Source organism: Myxocyprinus asiaticus, chromosome 34 (assembly GCF_019703515.2).
Source record: "Myxocyprinus asiaticus isolate MX2 ecotype Aquarium Trade chromosome 34, UBuf_Myxa_2, whole genome shotgun sequence".
Taxonomy (NCBI): domain Eukaryota; kingdom Metazoa; phylum Chordata; class Actinopteri; order Cypriniformes; family Catostomidae; genus Myxocyprinus; species Myxocyprinus asiaticus.
Genome location: NC_059377.1, coordinates 36,690,119 through 36,706,543, shown reverse-complemented (window position 1 = coordinate 36,706,543; position 16,425 = coordinate 36,690,119). Strand labels below are relative to the sequence as shown.

Below are 16,425 nucleotides of genomic sequence, written 5' to 3'. Positions count from 1 at the left end.
AATTAAAGGAATGTTCCGGGTTCAATACAAGTTAAGCTCAATTGACAGCATTTGTGGCATAATGCTGATTACCACAAAAATTAATTTCGACTTGATCATCGTTTCCAGGTTCCAGTGAGGCACTTATGGAAGTGAATGGGGGCCAATTTTTAACATTAAAATACTCACTTTATCAAAAGTATAACCACAAGACATAAAGGATATGTTGAAAACATGATTTTAGTGTGATCACTTACAATCATTTTCTGTGTAAAGTTATAGCCAATTTTACAACTTCATTACCATGACAATGTAATGTCAGCAAACCCTAAAACAACTGTAAAAATGATTTAAACAACTGTACAGCTCAACTAATACACAAGTTTTAACAGAAGAATTAATGCAAGAAATTATAAGCTTCACATAAGTGTTTAAGCCCTCCAAAAATTGGCCACGTTCACTTTCTTTGACCCCATTCACTTCCATTGTAAGTGCCTCATTGTAACCTTGATTTTTGCATTTTTTTAAAGAAAAGGAGGAACGAGTCAAAATTAACTTTTGCGGTAATCAACATTATGCCACATATTTTGTAGATTTAGCGTAACTTGTATTGAATCTGGAACATTACTTTAATTGACTAATATTTACTTTTGTTTGGACCAAAATGTATTCCTTATTCCAATGTAGTTTGGAAAAAAATTAAACAAAGTAAAAGACGTTTCCAATATTAGTTTACACTGCCACATAGTCCGGACTGCTGAACGGATTATTGGTTCTCACCCTTCCACCCTCCAAGAACTGTACACCTCCAGAGTGAGGAAAAGGGCTGGAAAAATCGCTTTGGACCCCATTCACCCAGCACACACCTTTTTGAACTGTTGCCCTCTGGCCGGCACTACAGAACACTGAGCACCAGAACAGTCAGGCTTATGAACAGTTAAAACTGCCCCCAATACTCTCCAATGTGGCAATACAATCATGTGCATATTCAACTATTCGTTCATATTTATATTCCATTTATTTATTTGACATATCCTGCCTCTTCTGCACAATACATTAAATCACCTTGCACATAACTGTATATCTGTATATAACATATTTGAACAACATTATTGCCCTACTGTAGTTTCCTCTATATTTTTTATCTGTTGTATCTTATTTTTTATTCTTATTTCACTGTTTACGTATAGATGTTTATACAGTATGTATATTTCAAATGTTTGTATGTATATGCATATTTTTTGTATTCTCTTTGCACTGGAAGCTTCTGTCACCATGACAAATTAATTGTGTGTGTAATCATACTTGGCAATGAAGCTCATTCTGATTGTGATTCTGACCAACTGTGTGCGGTTTCGGGCGGGTGGAAGGGAGGCAAATGAAACTGCACATGCGCAGAAAGACTACTTTCATGGGAGATGAATGCTATTGATTACGTGGATTTCTTACGCTCCAAACAAACTTTATGCCACGCGTTTTACTTAACCTAAATATCTTTATCCTATATACAAACCACCTGGAACGCTCACGCGGAGAAAATCGGATTGCATTATCCCAGAAGATAATCTCGGTGAAAATAAACAGGTTTAATTTTACGATGGCGCGATGCTTTGCGGGACACGTGATCCTTGCCATCCAATCCTGGCGCGGCAACGTTAGCGATCTGTTCTTTGTTCTGGATTTATCAACGTTATCGACTAAATTACTCGTTTGCAGTTTATGGATTTATATGCACCATGTCTTTATTAACTATAGAACGTTCTATGTGCTTAATCTTTAAAAAGGAAGACGTGTTTTCTGGAATTCCTGCTTAAAACCGGTTTTAAGCCACACAAGTGTGTCACGTGTCTCGCCCTGCCCCCCACTTCGCGCCAATGAAGAAGAAGTCGGACATGTTTGAGGGAAATGTGTTGAATAAAGAAACGTGGCCGAAGACAAGAAGAAAATCAGGATTTTTTTTTCCCAACAATGAGGAATTCGACATCTTTTGTTTTTACCTTTTATTTTCAATTCACTTAATCTGGATAGAGGTATATGTTAATAGATTGTTTTTTAAATTGTTAGAAAACAAAATGTTTTTATTCTGAAACATTGTTAAATTGATTTAGTGAGGCGGTCTAATGTAAGTAATTTATAGATAACATGGAATTCGGTCGATTTTTGGTCTCCCACATTCTATGACATTGTTTCAGATTTGTAACCTTGGCAGTGGGGGATGGGTGACAGTAAATTTACCAAATTTAAAAACCTGTTGTCCTGTGCAACTTAATTTGGAGATAACTCAAAGATACAGTTTGTTGTGTCAGGTTATTTAAATACAGGCGAATATAATTAATCAATTCTCGATTATTAATATCTTATGTAAAGAAAGGCTGTTCATCTATGTAGTGTCCTCTACCAAAGTTACACGTATTATTTAAAAACGTTTAGTCTTTTGTTATAGAACCAAGGAAGTTTTGGAAAAACAAACATAGTTTGGTTTATGTGGATTATTTTGGCTGAAGTAGGTCTCGGCTGCGGCCTAAACAGTAATAGTCTTTTTGAACTTTTGTGAAAATACTGAGTGTAATTGCGATTATTCAAATAATTGATTGCGTCCTTTTGTCTGTTTTGGCACATATTTCAGCGCTAAATTATGTTTTTAAAACACTGCTGATCGTCGCTTAAGGGCCCAAACTGCTGCGTCATTTTATGGAGGACACTCCTTGTAGGCCATGTTGAATCGACAGAGAGAATGGCGTCGAGTACAAGCTTTTATCTGCTTTAAAATCCGGTCTGAGTTGGTTTTATTTAATATTCAACACTGTTGTTTTAAGAATACTACATTTTAAAATACGCAACATTGATTTAGTCTCTGTTAGACATGGGATTACTTATTTTTTTAATAGTTTTTATTGTTGGGCCTTAGGAATATTAGAAGGTTGCTTTTATACGTTGTAAAGTTTTAATGATATTTTGTGTAGTTTCGTGTGATTTTTAGGCAGTCTAAAAGGAACAGATAGCGAAGCGAGGCGATCCTGCCTGTGTGAGCTGCATTTGTCTGATATTCATGACTAACCGGGTGGACCAATGGCGTGCTTCCAACTTGCCCTGGATGAACGCGCCTTAGTTTTGAAGGACCAATCAGTGAGGTCGGTTGGACTTGCGTTGACGTAACAGAAACCCTGAGAAACGCAGTTTTCTGGAAACGTTGCCATATTCTCAAGTGTTTAAAATTATTAACGAGAACGTTTTGTTAAATGTTGGTCCCGTAACCTTTGTGGCGGTAATCCGTGTACAAGTGTTGTTGTTTTTTTAGCGAAATAAACTGCTGTAAATCGACAAACTGTGCTCAGAAGTGACGTGAAGGCGTGGCTTATGTGAGTGGCAGGTAGGGTGGCCTATAAAATATGCGTGGGCGTGTAAGTGTAGCGTCACATCAGCCAATGGAATCATCGTTGGGTTTATAAAAATTCGGGCGGAGCCTTAACGTCGCCATTTCAGTGTAGCTCTGAGCTGGAGGATAAAGGAAGTCAAAAAAAACAAGGCCGCGAAACTCTGAGATTCGAACGAAACCGGTTTATAAACTGAATCTGGATCCATCCCGATGGAGACGGCCCTTTACCCGCCCTTTGACAGGTACCGGTTGGAGAAAATGACATTACACTTATTCTGTGAAGAAAAATGTTGTTGGGATATTGTCGCAAGTCTGCATCTTTAAGAACTATTTTGTTTTAATAAGTTGCGACCTGCCGCAGTAACATCGAGTGTAATACCAAAATCTTCAGACTATACTGCCTTTGGCTTTCAGATGGTAATTGCGTGTAAGACACTTAATTTTTTACAACGTCGACAGTTTGCGAAGTTTCTGAAGCACGATTTTAACCGTCATCTGGCCGCATTCACTGCGCAGGCGCAGTCTCGTCCGCGGAGAAAGACCGTTTATTTATGTCAGTATTCAAACTGCATTGTCGCCGTTTTCCCCATGTGTGTTTGTTTGAACTTAAAACCTCACTGTATGAATGCGTTGCTAACGGTAACTTAGTAGGGTTGGCTAAAGCTATCGGTGGCTCATGTCTGATTATTCTTAAAAACCATAGAGACTGTTGACATGTTGTGCGGGTATATGAAAACGCGCAAAGCTGCCCTGCATTCTGTGAGGCAACGAGCATTTTGTGTATGCGTAGCTGGTTTTTGTACTGAAGAGAGTTACAGTTACCATGTCGCTGTGAATCGGCAGTGACTTGTCTGTCTGGCGTAATGTAAAGGCATGTTAGGGTCGATATGGTAAGACAAAGTGATTTCTAAAGTACGTAAAATATAGCCGAAAAAACGTTTTGGGCGCACCCGACAGGAACTGTTGCATTTCTCGATCAGATAGCTTTGCATATTTTTTTTCGTGCGTTTATTAGGCATGTATAAATGTGTGCATATTTGTGTCTGTCTTGTTGCCTAGATTCGACCATTTCAGTTTTCGTTAAATGTTTTGGCTCGGTCGTTTAGACTTAAACGCATGTTATGTCATCTTCCGTCTCGTACCACGTGCACTTTGTCAACACGCGTCGAAGGCCGCAGTTCTGACCGCGCTAAAGCGTCTATATGATCAGGTCAGGGCGGCTTTTGATGTGGCGTGTGATTCAATTGTGAAATCTAATGGCACAGCACATAATTTGGGGTTGTTGCTTTTTTGTTGCTTGGTTACAAGTGACACGAGGCCTGCCATCATTCAGTAGTAACCGACATTAAAGGGAGGGACTCTATAGACAATAATTTACGTTCTTTCGATATTTCTCTTTTTCTTTAAAATTGTTTGTATACCAGATTTTTACATTATGAAAATAAAACATTTTCAATGTGAACTGTTTGTGACTTTGCATCATTCAGCACTTGTTTATATATATTCAAATATATAAGTACATTTTTAACAAACCTTACAATCTCGTGTTTAGTTTAGTTTATGCTTGACTAAAGATTTGTGACCTGCATTTTATTGTCTATTGTTTATTATCTCCATTACGCAAGTTTTCAAGATTCAGTAAACAATAGCAGCAGCTTGACTTTTATTGTGAAATGATACTGACAGAAACTCGCTGGAAGGGGCGAGAGCAACATTCTACAGCAAAAGTTAACATCCACAAAAAATATATATATTTGGGATATTTTAGTAGTTTTCACTCCTAATGTTACTGTAATGTTAATATAGCAATGCTTTTAAAAGTTTTGCATCATTTGTGAGGTCCCAATATACACAAAGAGATGAAAAGGCTCCCTTAAAAAGACTGAGCATAGACCACTGAAGGTAAGTCAGGGAGGAATTCTTTAAACGTGTCATACTACACAAATAATCAATCATGACATCTTGGATAAAGTTTAAATAATGTCAAAGGATCTCTTGGAATAACGTTCTGTACGTGCTCAGAATGCATTAAACTTTAAGCGTTGTAAAATTAATTATTAAAATCTAGAAGTATCATAAAAAAAAAAAAATTTTTTTTTTTTGGCTGTGGCGAGACCTAATCTATGATGATAGCTAGAGCGTTCAAATATTCAGATCAGAAGATTTAATGTATTGAAAGTAGGGATTTATTTGTGGGTAATGTTCACTGTTCAAAATGAACATATTACATTAACAACCTGTTCAAAGAAACTTAATGAGGGTGAATCATGAGTGACATTAGGCAAGGAGCCGGAGTCACTGATTTGTGATTCTAACTATTTGGTCTAAAGAAAGCTTCCTCCTCGGTAGAGGTGGGTAAAAAATATCGATTTCCAGATGCATCACGATCTTCATTCTTAAATCTCCAAGATCGATCTTTTACTTTGAGCAACCACTCCACAACAATGATGGTAACAAAATGTATAGTTTTGGCAACTGACTGGTAAATGTTTTGATTTCACTCTTCAGTAATTGTACAGTGATGGAGTATTCAGCAGTGAGATCCTGAAAGTTGTTCAGTGAATGTGTGTGTGTGTGTGTGTGTGTGTGCCCAAAAATGAGATCCATTCAATCCATTTGTCAATTAATAATATATATTTTAATACCCTTTCTGTTCTTTACAGTCAGTTGTTGAAGGGGGGAAAAAAACAAAAACATTTAATTCTCCCCAGGCACAGCACAGATGAGAGAAATCCATTCTAGTCTCTAACATGCCCTAATTTAAATACGCCGTTTGCAGAAATGCCGGGTTTCCTTAAAGAGACTTTACCGGTTTTTAGCACGTGTTGAACAAATCAATGTAAATAGTACATATACAATTAAATAGAATCAGGAAATCTGTATCAATACCCAGCTCATTGGCTATTTCACACTTTACCCAGGATGCGTTCCATTTAGAAGTGATCAACTTGTAACCTATTCCCTTCGAAGACTTTATCATCCATTGTGGGAGCATCGGAGAGCTAAAAGAGTGTGGGGCTCAAATAGTGCTGCACATTTAATCAAAATAAAATTGAGTTTACAATTACAGCTGTCTCAGTAATGTAATCGGGAAAAGTGTAAATTACAGCATTCCATTTAGGTGTACTCCCATTGCACCAAAATTTTCTATGTGCAATATATTTTTTGGGCTGTTGTGTGCTTGAATGCAAAGGCAAATCTGATGTGTTTAAATTGTACAGTTTTAAAGTGTAAAGTTTATTCAAAATGTGAATAACACTTTTTCATGCAATTAAATTATTAAAGCAATTCAGGAACAGTTCTCAAGTTGTTTTGATGCACAGCCTACATTTAAGAATATTGCATTCAACTGCCCCACACACTAAGTTTTTTAATGTAAATTCTAGTAATCCAAATGAATAATCTGCTATTATGATTTTTGTCATAATCGTGCAGCTCTAGGCTAAAAAAATAAGTCATTTAAAAAAAAAAAAAATTATTATTATATTTGGAACAACCTTACAGCATGATTGTTCTCCCTTTGAAGTGCCTTCCGAAGACATCATTTATGCCATTTGGAAAGCAGGGCCAATCTGGGTTAATGGGTCTGTTTGAAGCCACGCCCCAAGTTTCCAGTTGGACTTTTGCCTATCAGTTTGGAATGTCCATGCCCGGGCAGATGAACTGCTGATCGGGCAGCTGTGTCTTCATACTCTGTGCATATTTGGTGCATATGAGCAAAACACTGAATAGAGTCCGAGTCATGACTTGTCCACCATGACTATGGTGACTCTCTTTATATTTCATCCTAGCATGCGATAAGGTGTTCTCATTTAGTCATAAGAGAAGTTCTTGTGACAGGGTCATTCATTTTAATTTTGTAAGTTTTTGTTTTATTAATTTTTCCAATTTGGTAAAAAAAAAAAAAAAAAACATCAGTATGTTCTAGTTTCCATTTTAGTTGTAGTTTCAGTATTTTAGATTTTGTTTAATATTTTAGGGCTGGAGAAGTTTATACATTAACTGATATCTTTTAAATATGTTTAATGCTGTAGAATTTCTTGCTGCCTTGTGTTATTGTTTTCTTGTGGTGTAAGGTTTCAAATTGTATACTGTGTAACAAACTTTTAAAATTAATTTGTGGTCAGTTTTGAAATCGGTTAGCTAAGTTTTAATTTTTATTTCAGTTAATATAATTTTTAGTGATTTAGTTTGTTAATGATTACACCACTTATGTCTTGATCTCAAATTTTCCACCATAGTGCTTTTGTTTTTATATATAAAGCTTTATGGTTAAATCATTTAGGTATACATTTTTATTTTTTTATTTTTTATAGATAATATATTTTAATGTCTCTCCTTCAGTCTGCAAATATTCTCTTTTCTGGTCTGTCGTATCCCATACACAACTTATTTCCCTCAACCTACTGTCATCATCTTTTTTTTTTTTTTTTTTTTTTTTTTTCTATAGCTCTTTGGGCGGGGGCGACGGCATGCTAGGGGTCGCAATGATGGAGCACACCATCTCCGGCCCCGGCAAGCGAATCCGCAAGCCGTCGCTGCTGTACGAAGGTTTTGAAGGGCCTGCTCTGCCCCAGGCACCTCAATGTGGACCCTCCCAACCCCCTGTGCAGGACCCCAATCGACAGGGCCGCATGACCAACCAGTTGCAGTTCCTCCAGAAGGCTTTACAGAAGACATTATGGAGGCATCACTTTGCCTGGCCCTTCCATGAGCCGGTGGATGCTGCCAAGCTTAACCTTCCAGTGAGTTTGTTGTTCATTTCTGTGCCACTAGCAGTGCCAAACGGAATCTCAATCTGTTTGTTTGATTCTTGACTTGGCCTGACACAACATTGACTCAACCAATAGCTTGAGTTTAGGATGGGCCCACCAGCTTGTCCAACATATAAAAGACATAGTGTTGCATTAAAACTTGCCAGTCTGCTTGGTGGCTCACAAATTATTTCACCTTAAAATGAAAAAAAAAAAAAGCCATTGTCCACCTGCTTTATTCTGGCATGTTATACCACAAGTAATGGGTCTAAAACAAGCTTGTACTATCTTTTCCGACCTATGTAAGACTCTTCTTATGTCATTTAGGACTACTATAAAATCATTAAGCAGCCAATGGACATGGGTACCATCAAGAAAAGACTGGAGAACAATTATTACTGCAGTGCCAGCGAGTGCATGCAGGATTTTAACACCATGTTCACCAACTGCTACATCTACAACAAGGTCAGTCTTGTTTATTCGCCCAGCCTTTCTTTTTCTTTTTTCAGAGCTTGAATTTTGTTTTGTGGTTTCACGAAGTTGATCAGGTCTTCAGGCCTATTATGATGCAATGATGTGCTTCTGTAATATCTTTAGTTTGCCATGTGGTCTGAAAATATGCGGTCTGTTTATTAAAGCCAACAGATGACATTGTCCTGATGGCTCAGTCTCTGGAGAAGGCTTTCCTACAGAAGGTGGCACAGATGCCCCAAGAGGAAGAAGAAATCCCCCCACCTGCTCCAAGGGGCAAACCAGGCAAACCCAAAATAGGTCGCAAATTAGGTAAGAATAGGTTGGAAAAACAGAGGAAGCTCAATACATGGATGAAGAGCTAATGAGGTGTTGCTGGCGTTTAATTGCCATTTGACTGACTTTGAACTGTTTATGAATTTCTTTTTCTGTCTCGCTTTTAGTCCCAGGTGGAATCACGACAGCTCATCAGGTCCCCGCTATATCTTCCGTGTCCCAGTCGATCTATTCCCCTCCCACTCCAGACACCCCAGACTCTCTCCTCTCCACCCCACCCCAGACAATTCTAGCCAAGACTTTGCCTACCACTCCACACAGCACCCCCACGCTGCTGGGCCTGCCTCCTACCCAACCTACTGCTAAGGTAAGGAACATATCTTTTCCAATGAGGGAAAAAAATTAGGGATGTGCAAAATGACACATTTTCTAAATCAACTAGTCAAACTAGGTTTGACTAGACTAATAAGCTGTCTTCATGAAGCCCTGTTTTAATTAGTCTGGTTTTATATTAGACATGTTCTTGCGCTCAAATATTTTTACAGCATCTTAAAACGTGCTAAAACTTCACTAGATGTGATGCAACGGCCATTTGCATGTGTTTGGCTGTAGCAGTGTTGCTTAAGGAATACATTTAAATACATTTAATAAATGTAAACTTCTCCAAAACTGTTTTACCATGCAAACTGTCACCTAGCTAACTGCTAGTCTACCAGCTAGTTAGAACATAATTTTAGCCTCAAGGAGACTGTTTACTGTTACTCCAGCTTATTCATTTGAATTTATCAGCTAAACAGGTTTTTTTTTTTTTTTGCCAAACCCTTAAATGTTTAACTGCATTTGAAACTGAGCATGTCAAATGCAATTTAGCTGCCAGCACAAGTGGCACAACTCTTTATTTATTTTTCTCTCTATCCTTTCCATAGAAAAAGGGTGTCAAACGCAAGGCAGACACCACCACCCCCACCACCACTGGCATGCCCCTCACCTTGGGCATGGGTGGCATTAATCTTGGCATTGGCGGCGGTGACTCCCCGCTCACTCTTTCTGCTTTGGGGGTGGACCCCAATCAGAGCTTGTCGCTTGGCCTGGGCCATGTCGGAGGCCTGGTTGGAGACAAAGTTCCGGCAAGACGGGGAGGCAGTGGCAGGCCCATCAAGCCACCTCGGAAAGACTTGCCTGACTCCCAGAATCAACATCAACCGGTGCGACGTGGGAAGCTTAGTCAGCAGCTGAAATACTGCAGTGGGATTCTGAAGGAGCTGCTGTCAAAGAAGCATGCAGCCTATGCCTGGCCCTTCTACAAGCCTGTGGACGCTTCGACACTGGGACTGCACGACTATCACGATATTATCAAGTATCCCATGGATCTTAGTACAATAAAGGTGTGTCAAAGCGGCTTGTTTTACCACCAAAAACGACTTCTTTATAAGGGATGTAGATATTACATTAAATGTTTGTGTTCCTGCATCAAGCTAGGGACAGTATAATGAAAAGATGTACTTGAAAATAAAAAAATGAATTGGAGAACTCAAGACACTTAATATAGAAGCAGTAGGAATAAAAGGCCTTACAGTTAGAGCAAATCATCTTTTTGAGGTTTCACCTGTTTTATTATTTTATCAAATGCACGTGCATTAGATCAGTAAAAAAAAAAAAAAAAGTGTGTGTGAGATTTGAGTTAAAGAAGCAATACTTATGGTGCCATTTTATCCATTTGTATTTATTTTTTTTGGCCTTTTGTAGGCTTTTTAATGACAGTTAGTGGAGAGTGGACAGGAAATTACAGGGGAGAAGAGTGGGAATGGGATCAGGAAAGGACCTCATGAGCTGGGACTCAAACTCTGGTCACCCGCAATACATCAGCACCTCATGAGCACTGCCCACTAGGCTATGCTCTGACCGTGGTGCCATTTATCAAATTTTTTTTGTGGATTTGAAATCTAGACAAACTTTTTTTTGGATTTTGGTCAAAAAGATTGGACCTGTACTTGTGTATCTATTGGTCACATACACCTTGTGCCTGAGATGGCCACTGACTTTCTTAAATGGACTTCAATGATTAAATAAAAATGTAACCATGTGCATGATAGCCAGTCATAATCAGTCTTTCTCTATCTGCAGAGGAAAGTGGAGCATCGGGAATACAGGGATGCACTACAGTTTGCTGCTGACATCAGGCTAATGTTCTCAAACTGTTACAAGTACAATCCCCCAGACCATGATGTGGTGGCCATGGCCCGAAAATTACAGGTGCAGGCACTTTCCCTTTCCTGAACATCTCCACTTTAGTAAAAAAAGTTTTTTTTTTGTTTGGTTTTTTTTTGTTTTTTTTTGGCATGATACATTTTCTATGTTCCACCAGTCAAACAATCAACACCATGGTATTTAATGGTCCCTCTATCTTTCACAGACTCATTTTCGATTGCAAAGAATGTAATATGGCGTTTACCCTGACTAAGGCCTGTAGACAAAAGATATTTATATAAAAAAAAAATAAACTCTACAAAATTTTATAATTAAGTATTTTCTCTATATATTTCAGGATGTCTTTGAGTTCAGCTTCGCCAAGATGCCAGACGAGCCTCTGGACTCTCTCCCACCTGCGTCCCTGGGCGGTGGCCTGGGCGGTCACTCCTCCTCTTCCTCCTCCTCTTCCTCCTCGTCATCAGAGAGTGACGTGAGCAGCGAGAGTGAGAGCGAGAGCAGCCCAAGCTCTGACAGTGAGGAGGAGAGAGCGCATCGCCTGGCCCAGCTTCAGGAACAGGTGTGTACTCAGGTAGCAACTGAACTTTTCCAAACCAGCTCATTAGCTCACAGAGAGATGCTTATTTGTACTTTTATTGAGAGTAGCAGTGGCCATGGGTTTACAAGCACCTTGAAACTCATTGATTTGCTTGTCTGCAGTTGAGGGCGGTGCACGAGCAGCTGGCTGTGCTGTCCTCCACACCCATTGTCAAGCCCAAGAAGAAGAAAGATAAAAAGAAAAAGAAGAAGCCAGAAAAACATAAGCGAGGGAGGAGTATGATGGAGGATGAGGTGGTCATTCGGCCACCAAAAACGCCAAAACTCCCCAAGACACCAAAGAGGCGGAGCAACAGCAAATCGGCAAGCTCCACTCAGGGCAAAAAGGGCTCCAATAAGAAAAGCAACAAGAGCAAGTAAGTCTTCACATGCATGCGTTCTGAAGAATGGGTTAAAATATGGTAAAATGTGTTAAACATAATGGACTTTATTTGCTGATTGTCATGGTGTGAAGTTTACTTCATTTTGACTAAACAAAAACTAATCTAAACCATTGGTTTGCAGTAAACGTATCTAAATTCACTTTCTCACATTTCTCTCAGATCTTCAAAGAAAGCTCAAACTGCCTCTATCAATTCTTATCCCATGAGCTACGGTGGCCTTACTCCCCACTATGACTCCGAGGAAGAGGAGGAGACCAGCCCCATGAGCTACGATGAAAAACGGCAGCTCAGCCTGGACATTAACAAGCTGCCGGGCGAGAAACTGGGCCGTGTTGTCCACATCATCCAAGCACGAGAGCCCTCGCTACGTGACACCAACCCGGAGGAGATTGAGATCGACTTTGAGACTCTTAAACCATCCACACTGCGGGAACTGGAGCGCTACGTTATGATGTGTTTACGGAAGAAACCACGGAAACCATTTGGTAAAAGCCCATTTTATTTTGTCTATTTGAGCATTTGCTTTGTAAAAAAAAAAAAAAAAAAAGTCAGCAACTTCGAAAAAGGGAGGTTTGTTCTTGAGCAGCTAGCGGTAACATGAAACTTGAGTTTAAACCCATAAAGCAAAGTGTAGCCCCACCTGTCCCGGTTTTATTCAGTACACTACACAGACAGTAATTTGCCCTTTACCCTGACTGTGAAGAAACAACACTGTTCTTTCATTCCGCACTCTTATGTAGACTCCAGCAAGAGTCATCCCCCGTGTGACTTGATTATTTACCCTTTGCACCTATTGATACAGTTTGCGGAGAGGGCAAGCCCAGTTAATTTGGTGTGCTCTAGTTTTCTGGGTTATATTCTAATAAACAATGTATATGATAGTTTATATGCCTTTTTTGTTAACATTATTTACCTACTCTCTTAAACCATTTACATTTTACATTTTGACATCGTGTCTTTTGATTAATCTTTAATCCACAAGAATATTACTGACTATTTTGACTGGTTATGCCATAGAAATGCAACAGTTCAGTTAAAATATGAATTTAGAAGTTAGACATATGATATAGAAGTTAGTGATGAAAATTCAATTAATAAGTGGGATATCTGAACAACGAATCAACTATGCAGCCTTAAGGAAGTGCTGTTACGTCTTGTGCACGGTTGAGTGATCTAGCCTTTCAAAGTATACAAAGTATTTTTTATTTTTTTTTGACTGCAAGCCGTATGGATGTGTTCAACGGATGCACACTACAACTGCTTTTGAGACATTCTTCAGTACAGTCAACTCCAGGCACGTGCACAGACACGGACTGTTCACATGTCTATAAAAGCTGGTATGCACGCGAACAGTCTGCTCGTACTGCGCTTATGATGAAATTTGCGGCACGTAAAAAAAGAAAAAGAATACTATGATCTTCAGATGGTTAACCGCTTAACCAACATTAACAGTTTGTACAACTAATACCATCAGTTAAAAATTTACTGAAAGGTTAAAGAAACAACCTTTTAATGGGTTTAATACGAAGGGCATGTTATGTACACACAATGGCACTGTTAACACGTAAACCAGTCTTCTTCAGTCTAAAAGACAAGGAAATATGAAGCATGGGCTGTGAGACCATTTCATCCATGAAGATGACATATTCAAATGCAAATTGTAAAATAGGATTTGAAAGTTTAAAAGTAGCATGAGTACAATGGGGTACTGTGTGAAAAAATATCTCCAAGCCTCAACATCCAAGAGCATGTTTACAGCCCTGCATTTCACTTATGTTGCATGGTAGATGGGTGTGTGATAACGCAGTACCTTCAGAGCAGGTTTCCGGGCTTGTTGTCAACCAGCTGCGTACTGTACTGTGTGTGTGTGTGTGTGTGTTGATTCTTCTAAACAATAATGATTAGGATTGCCCAGCAGCACAATTTGTGGGTAGGCTAAGACTATTTTTGTTCTTCTGTTGTTAAACTGCCAAAAGTTATTGCCTCATATAGGTTAATTTGGCATGCAAGTGATCCATTAAAAATTTGTTTGTTACGAAGGAAATATACTGTTGTTCATTCAAATGCTGATGTAATATCTATGGCTAAATATGCACATCTTTCATGTGAGCCTGCTTTGTTTCAGACAGTATAGACCGTTATAATCCCTGTTTGGTCACTTGTTTGATTCATGGCTTATCTGATAACCAGTTAATGTTGGCGGTTATCCGGTTAAAAGAATTTGTCAATTTGCATTCCTACTGTGGTGTTTATTGCTTTATGGATGCTAAGCGCAGTGCTTTAATAGGGTAACGTACAGATATTGAACAAACAGGCTCAATAACCTTATTTTGATTATAATGGGGTGACATTAATTTCTAGTGTAGACACGGTGTATTAGTTAATTGTCAGCACGCTAAAACCTTCTCCAAGATGTGTGAAATTCATTACCTTTAAAGCACTACCATTGACAAAAAAAAAAACGTTCTTTTAAAATGTCACTTATTGACCATCCAGACCACTTCCTAATAGAAATGTTCCTCTTGTGTTTTCTAGTGGCAACCAAAGCTGTGGCCGGTAAATCTCGTGAGGAGTTGGCTTTGGAGAAAAAGAGAGAACTTGAAAGAAGACTGCAAGACGTCAGCGGTCAACTCAACTCCGCCAAGAAACCACAGAAAAACAAAGGTATGGACTTGCATGTTCACACATGAACTCAATGCTGAATAGGATCAGATTGAAGATCAGGTTGATGAAGGCAAGCAGTATTTACATTTCTCGTTTTCTCTCACAGTGGAGAAGCCCACCACAGTGGAAGCCCACCACGCCATGGCCTCTCGCCTCAGCGCCAGCAGCTCCAGCTCAGACTCGTCTTCATCCTCTTCCTCATCCTCTGATACCAGTGATTCGGACTAAGGCTGAGCAATTTGAAAGAACGGACATGGAGATTTCGCATTAAAACACACTCCATCCCAAGCCAGAATGGAACCCCTGCTCTAAAATAACAGAAATTTATGAAAAGGAAGAGTAGGCTTTTTCTTCTAGATGTATGGGAGCAGAGGGCGAGTTAAAGAGAAAAGCAAGAATTTCTGGGAAATATTGGACAGAGAGACATGTAGGAAGGAGCTGATGGTAAAGAAGTCCATCCTTTGTGTATATACATGTACAAAGCTATATAAATATCTATTTTTTCTTTTATAAAGAAGAATTTTAATGAATTCCCTGGTAGGGAAGGAACATTTGTGAAAAACATTTTCTCCCTATTTTTTTGTTTGACCCATTAGTTGTTTGTCCTCAAGAAAACAACAGGCTTGGATAAACTACTGTCACTTTTGTTTGCATGAGTGAGTGTATGATCTGTGTGACATTGAATCCAGTGGTTGGAAAACCACTTTGGGTGCATTTTACCCACTTGCGCACACATGTATGTTTTGCAGCTTGGTTCTGCAAATTGAATGAACCTTCCAAGCTTTAGTGAAAACAGAGCTCCACCTATTCAAATGGCATCTGTTGACCTAGCAGATAAGAGAACACCCATCACCGTTCAATGGGCAACCCGTTGGCTTTAGTGGCATCTTAACTTGAATCCTATCACTTCTCCATCCAGCCTGCTTTATTCCAAAAAGAAACAATGTAGTCAAATGAATAGGTTTTGAAAATTCCAATAGTTTTAATACAAAAATACAGATGAATGCTCTTTAAAATCATCTGGGCTATATGAGCCTTAATTTCTCTGGACACATAAATTAAATTTTACACTTAACGTGGTTTCAGTCACAAGATTTTTTTGAGTCGTAGATGCACTATCAGAGGTACAGAGCTGCTTTAATTAGGTGTGAATATGAATACTGTTTGTAAATCTTGGTTTTTGAGTTTTAGTCTGGTTGTTTTATTTGTTTATGTGTGTATATTAATGATTATTTGCCCAGAGAATTAATGCAAAATCTATGGGGTTAACAAAATGACCCAACACCTCATATTCAGTACATCCAGGATTATAAAGATTGAACATATAGTTTCTATAATATACAGAAACATCATAGAACATGCCATTAGATAACATAAAAAGATCAGCTGGATTTTTTTTCCTTCCATAATGTGTACATATGTAACAGTTTCACAGCCTTGCAGCTTGCATCTGTCAATATGACCCGATTTCTGTATCCTGCTGTTTAAAAAAAAAAAAACACACAAAAAAAAAACAATTTGTTTGTTTACTCCTGTCTTTAGATCTTCTCTTTAGTGTTGTGGCTGGTTGTTTCCACAGTTCATTATAGTTTTGTTTTTTTAAGATAACAGCAACAGGAAAAAAGTAAATACAAGCATCATCTTAACAGATGATTCATGTGACCATGATTCTCATTTGAAGAAGTCCACATTAATAAACAGGGTGAGATGTCCTTTA

General features: G+C 38.7%; 1 protein-coding gene across 3 annotated transcripts; it reads left to right on the top strand.

The window, feature by feature from the left end:
- The first annotated feature begins 1,377 nt into the window (after positions 1–1,377).
- On the top strand, positions 1,378–16,425 carry LOC127425604 (bromodomain-containing protein 2-like). 3 transcript variants are annotated; one of them, XM_051671765.1, is made up of 12 exons: positions 1,378–2,009; positions 7,806–8,100; positions 8,437–8,574; positions 8,748–8,892; positions 9,024–9,223; positions 9,783–10,241; positions 10,981–11,109; positions 11,402–11,635; positions 11,764–12,017; positions 12,204–12,529; positions 14,580–14,708; positions 14,815–16,425. In XM_051671765.1, the coding sequence occupies exons 2-12, from the start codon at positions 7,828–7,830 to the stop codon at positions 14,934–14,936; spliced, it is 2,409 nt and encodes an 802-aa protein (XP_051527725.1). In that variant the 5' UTR covers positions 1,378–2,009; positions 7,806–7,827; the 3' UTR covers positions 14,937–16,425. The 3 variants fall into 3 exon arrangements, with proteins under 3 accessions (XP_051527725.1, XP_051527722.1, XP_051527724.1); XM_051671762.1 differs by having other exon boundaries at positions 1,378–3,597; XM_051671764.1 differs by having other exon boundaries at positions 1,379–3,597; positions 11,402–11,623.